This window comes from Arachis duranensis, chromosome 9 (genome assembly GCF_000817695.3).
Source record: "Arachis duranensis cultivar V14167 chromosome 9, aradu.V14167.gnm2.J7QH, whole genome shotgun sequence".
NCBI lineage: Eukaryota > Viridiplantae > Streptophyta > Magnoliopsida > Fabales > Fabaceae > Arachis > Arachis duranensis.
In genome coordinates, this window is record NC_029780.3 from 99,884,429 (window position 1) to 99,890,951 (window position 6,523).

General features: G+C 42.2%; 1 protein-coding gene across 1 annotated transcript; it reads left to right on the plus strand.

The window, feature by feature from the left end:
• The first annotated feature begins 3,598 nt into the window (after positions 1–3,598).
• On the plus strand, positions 3,599–4,270 carry LOC107466389 (uncharacterized). The gene has a single exon (XM_016085363.1). The coding sequence runs from the start codon at positions 3,599–3,601 to the stop codon at positions 4,268–4,270; it is 672 nt and encodes a 223-aa protein (XP_015940849.1).
• The last annotated feature ends 2,253 nt before the right edge of the window (positions 4,271–6,523 follow it).

Below are 6,523 nucleotides of genomic sequence, written 5' to 3' on the forward strand. Positions count from 1 at the left end.
TACACTTAACTTTGATGAATGTGATGATCCGTGACACTCATCATCATTCTCACCTATGAACGCGCGTGATTGACAACCACTTCCGTTCTACTCTAGGCCGGGCACATATCTCTTAGATTCCCCAACAGAATTTTCGTGGTATAAGCTAGATAGATGGCGGCATTCATGGGGATCCGAAAAATCTAACCTTGTCTGTGGTATTCCGAGTAGGATCCCGGGAATCTGGAAAGTCTAACCTTGTCTGTGGTATTTCGAGTAGGATTTCGGTATTGAATGACTATGACGAGTTTCAAACTTCTGAAGGCTGGGCATGATGACAAAGGCAAAAGAATCAAGGGATTCTATTCCAACCTGATTGAGAACCGACAGATGATTAGCCGTGCTGTGACAGAGCATAGGAACGTTTTCACTGAGAGGACGGGATATAGCCATCAGCCATGGGTGATGCCTCCAGACGATTAGTCGTGCAGTGACAGCGCATAGGATCATTTTCCCGAGAGGATTGAAAGTAGCCACCGTTGATGGTGATGCCCTACATATAGCTTGCCATGGAAAGGAGTAAGAAGGATTGGATGAAAGCAATAAGAAAGTAGAGATTCAAAAAGATTTTAGCATCTCCACACACCTATCTGAAATTCCCACTATTGATTTACATAAGTATTTCTATCCCTTTTTATTTTATTTATCTTTTAAATTATCTAATCCAATTACATTTGACCCTATGAATCCACTTAACTGAGATTTACAAGGTGACCATAGCTTGCTTCATACCAACAATCTCTGTGGGATCGACCCTTACTCACGTAAGGTATTACTTGGACGATCCAGTACACTTGCTGGTTAGTTGAACGGAGTTGTGTCCACACATAGGTGCCATAATAATGATTCCATACAACAACAAAGAATACTACATTGATGTGATCACAATTTCATCCACCATGAGGCAAAGATAAATGAAAGATAAAAAGTTAAAGAAAAGATAAAAATTAAAGAAAATTCTGTAAAGTTTTAATAACAGAAAAAATAGACAGAGATTAGTGAATGAACTAGGGCAACCTAGTTAGTCCTTGAATTGCAACTAGGGTTAGGTATATTATGAAAAGTTAAAATGTTTCAGTATAGACTTAATGATCCTATACTTGGGACAAGCTAACTATTCATACCGAAATTTACATAAGCTTTAAATACTAACGTTAAACAGAGAAAACAGAATAAAGTAAAGAAGTACAGAGAAAAGAATAAACAGAGCAGAATACAGAGACGAAGAGATTAGAGTAATATGAGAAAGAGCAGATGACCTATTGAGAGGTCATTTGTTGCTTGAGGCAACCCAAGAGATGTGTTTATTCATTTGTTGCATTACGACAACTCCATATATACTTGTATGATCATCTGCTGCATTGAGGCAGTCAGATAGATGGTGGTGCGACCACTGAGAACGCTTTCCTACGGTATAGACCTATATTTTATTTCTGTAAGGTAGAGGGGTTATTTCCTGCTACAAAAGTACCGTGACCACCTGTTCCATTTCTGTAGTGGCAGAGGGATTATTTCCTGTATACAGAAGGTGTGTCGGTATACATCACTGCAGTGGCAGATGTGTTATTTCCTGCGTGCAGTGGACCCTGTGGTGGCAGAGGGGTTATTTCCTGTACACAGGGGTATAGCCAAAAGGAAAGCCTTATCCAGACAGAGGTTGCTAGATAACGTCGGGAGCGGGTTAGTAACCGACAGATGAGCTCATTACCTGCACTAGGGCTAGACATGCATCATTCTTGTTTGCGCATCATTCTCTGTTGTTTTCCTTCTTGTGTGTGAATTATTTCTTTATGTTTGTCCGCTTGAGTGCTATGTCTGTGCTTTATTTCCTTGTGTTCTTTTGTTTGTGTTTTGTTTTCCATTTTTCTATCTATTTATAACTACTGTTTACTACTTTATTGTATTCTAATATCCATCGGCTAATCGGAATCGAATAAATGAATGTAACTAACAACCCTGACCCTACTAAGAACTCCCCAATTCTTACCCCTTCTCTCCCTTCCTCCATCTCAGATGGAGACGGGCGTGATATTCTATGAGTTCGAGGACCCTTACGTCTACAAGAACCCGGTACATCACAGTTACTTTATCATGGGACTAGAGCCTCGTATTAGACGGTATGCGTTACCTAATCGAGCTTTTCAACATCCTCTGTCTAGCCCGCATTTTGACCCCGATGCTCCTTACGACTTTCCCTTATCCTGGTTACATCATGATGCACCTGTACATCCTTTTCCTGATGATCCTGAGCACCCTATACCAGCTCAACCTTGGAATGAGGTGGAACCGAAAATCATTCCTGATGAGCCCGAGTTAGCTGGTGACTACATACCAGTGATACCACCAGAGTGGGACTTTTCCCTTGAGCCGATCCCTGATTTTCCACAGCCCGATGAGCCGGCACTACCAGACGGTGGGGTAGCCCCTATATACGCGAACGGACCTGTGCTCGCGAATGGTTTCGTACATAGTGACAGCAGTGTTTCTGGTAGATCTGAGGGTTTAGCTGTAGCTGCCGACGATAAGGAGGAGGAGGATCCTGAAATAGAGATAGAGTAGGATGAGGAGATGGACAAGCCTCACAGCGATTCTCTGAATGGCCACGTGTAGATATAGTCTGACAACAGAATGGGCATTCTTTTGATGACACTCTAGTCTGACATTATCTGTTAGTTAGTCTCTCACTTGTGTTAGTACACCCGAGAGCTAGGAGCTATATAGTGGTTAGGCTAGCCTGGGCGCCAGTTTAGCGGCTTTTTGTATGGGCCAGGCCCTAGGAGTGTCGTGTATATATTAGCTACGTAGGATGACGAGGATGTAAACTGACTTGATCTTGTGTAAATGCTACATGTTTGTTATAGTGTACATGATGTATATTATCAGTTGTATTTCTATGTTTCTTTATGCTGCTTTCCTTTTACTCTCAATGTATGCTTGTTTATTTTATTTCTTCTCCGCAACGAATAAAAAAAAAGTTACTCGTAAAATTTGGCATCGTTCTAACAAGAAACAGGCTCATATATTAAATAATAGTTAATAATTAGGAAGGATAAGTTAGTAACACTTAGCTTCTTGTATGACCATGACATACTGGGAGTTGGGTCATTACAATTTGGTATCAGAGCAGTTCGTTCCCAATAGAGCCTGGGGAGTGGACTGACTATACTTCATTGCATACTCTGCTTGTGTGTCTCATGCTGTTAGGGTATCTTCAAGATACATTTGGCATGAATGTCTATGAGTGCTCATTTTGGAAATGTTCATGCCTTACTTGAAATATTAAGACTGATCACCTTAATGTTGATTGTTTGGTGCGAATAGGACCTTAATGACTGCGAATAGGCATATTTTAATCGAGCTCTGAATGACAAATCGATGTGAGGCACAGCTATCGTCATAGCTGTTATGATCTCCATGGCTATGGCTATGTTAGATTCGGATGCTGTAAGGAATGAACGCTTGATTTACTTGTGAGGAATCTGGACACACAGCTAGGATCTACCTAAGAAAGTTTGTTCGGAATCCAGTACGAATCCAGTAACACGGTTGAGTGTTTGCTATGACTGCTGATGATGCTATGCAATCAGATGCCCTGATCCAAGGTCAGTGTTATGTTAAAAATCGATTTCTAACTGTACTGTATGACTCGGGTGCATCGCATTCCTTTATTTCTTTAACTGTTGCTTGTGAGTTGGGACTAAATTTCTCTGAGTTGAACTTTAATCTAATTGTCAATACACATGCATCTCAAAATGCTTTAACCAGTTTAGTTTTCCTGCAAGTACGATTCACTATTAGGAACAGAACTTTTATACATGATCTAATCTGTTTGCCTCTATGTGGGTTAGAAGTTATTCTAGGGTTAGATTGGTTATCTAAGTATCATGTTTTCCTTGATTGCTATGAGAAAACTGCTGTTATTCCATCTGATAGTTTAAACATTAAACCATTTCTGTCACATACTTTATATCTGAATTCTGTAAGAGTTACCTTAGACGGGAGTGATTGTGAGGGGTACGTTCTGTTAGTGGCTAGCTCGAATGACAGTGAATTAAGCTTAGAACGAATCCGAGTGGTGAAGGAATTTCCTGATGTTTTTTCGGATGACATACCTGAGTTTCCTCCTCAGCGAGAGATAGAATTCAGCATTGAACTTGTACCTGGAACCGAACCGATTTCCATAGCACCGTACTGGATGTCACCATTGGAACTTGCAGAGTTGAAGAAGTAGTTGGATGAGCTACTTGGAAAGAAATTTATTCGTCCCAGTGCATCACCTTGGGGAGCTCCGGTATTGCTAGTAAAGAAGAAGGATGGTGGAATGAGACCTTGCGTAGATTACCGACAGTTAAATAAAGTCACTATCAAGAACAAGTATCCACTTCCATGGATAGATGATTTGATATATCAGTTGAAAGGTGCAACTGTGTTCTCAAAGATTGATTTGCGATCGGGCTATCACCAAATTCGAGTGAAAGAGTCAGATATACCAAAGACTGCATTTAGAACTCGATATGGTCACTATGAGTATACGGTTATGTCGTTTGGACTAACTAATGCTCCTGCGATTTTCATGGATTACATGAATCGTATTTTCCGTCCGTATCTTGATCAGTTCGTAGTAGTTTTTGTTCATACCCTGGGTCAAGATGACCGACCCGGGATGTTTGACAGACAAAGCGACCGACCTCTTCAGGTCAGGACAACCCGACCTCTTCCCAAAGATCTCGATCAAGTCCCTACGAAAGCCCAAGGAAGGGCCCAAATAGAGGAACATGTCCCAAATCCTAAAGCGGCCCAAGCCTACAGCGAGAAGGGCGGTTCCCTTAAAGATAAGATGACCTCACTTAAAGATAAAAGATAAGATAAGATAACTAACTTATCTTATCCACAGAAGGCCATATCTGACCATTATAAATACACTGGAGCACCCAAGTATAACTCATACTCTGATTCTACTCAATACCTGCTTAATCCCCTTGCTAACTTAAGTATCGGAGTCCCTTGCAGGTACCCCCCACCCTTCGGTGACAAAGGATCAGCAGCACATTCAGTCCAACAAGTTGGACGCACAAGCTCCAGCCGCTATTCACCAGCCGGGCACATCAGTTCCGACCAGCACAGAAGATCTCGTCCGAGATCGACCTACAATTTCAGGTAACCCTCGGAACATTGGCGCCATTGCCGGGGAACCTGGAAGTCATCCAATCACCATGGCGGACGACCATGACAACGACCACGATTCAGGTTGGGAGGATCGTACACCACACAAAAACGCGGATGTCACGCTACAAAACACTCCGAAAACCAACAAAGACAAAGACTCACCAAATTCAGGGGCAATAGAAGCGCTCTTAGATCGCCTAAAACAACTAGAAAAAGAAACCCAACAACAACGGGAAATTGGAAGAGATCTCCAAAGAGAGGTGCGGCGACGTTGGGAGTTGGAAGAAAAACTACAGCAATTGGAAGCCAATCTCAAATCAAAAGCCCCCAGACTAATCTCCAGGAAAATTCACGCAAAGACCAAGACCCATTCACTAGGGAAATCATGAAAACCAAAATTCCAAAAGACTTCAAACTCCCAGATATGACCCTGTATGATGGCACCACAGATTCCAACCACCACCTCAGCAACTTTAGAAGTAGAATGTACCTCACTGAAGCCCCAGATGCTGTTCGCTGTAAGGCTTTTCCAATAACTCGCACAAAGATAGCGATCCGATGGTTCGACAACCTACCCCCGAAGTCCATCTCAAGCTTTGATGAGTTAGCCAAAAAATTCCTAGCCAGATTCTCCATTCAGAAAGATAAAGCCAAGCACGCCCCCAGTTTACTAGGGATCAAACAAGGAGATCGGGAGAGCCTCCGCAACTACATGGAGAGATTCAACAAAACATGCATGGACATACAAAGCTTACCAATGGAGGCCGCCATCATGGGACTCATCAATGGCCTACGAGAGGGACCTTTCAGCCAATCTATATCAAAAATGTACCCGACCTCCTTAGACGAAGTGCAGGAGCGGGCAGAAAAGTATATCAATATGGAGAAAAACGCTCGGTTAGGAGAAACCACAAAATCGGGGGCCTCTTACCGAGACAAAGACAAGGAACCCAAAAGAAAAGAAGATCGACAAGGGGAGAAAATCAAAAAATACCATAACTATACCCCTCTCAGGGCATCCCTGGTCGAGATATACAAAGAAGTCTGCCATACGGAAAAAATCCCCCCAGCATAGCCGCTCAAAGGCAAAAGGGGAGGAGGAAACCGAAAGGAATATTGTGAATACCATCAAGTCCAAGGACACTCCACAAACGAATGCTTCGACTTAAAAAATATCATAGAAAAATTGGTGAGAGAAGGAAAATTAGATCGATTCCTGGCCACCCGAGATGATCAAAAAAAGAGACGAAGGGATGAAGATACCGAACGAACAGAACAATCACCTCGGACACCAGAAAGATATGTTCACATGATACAT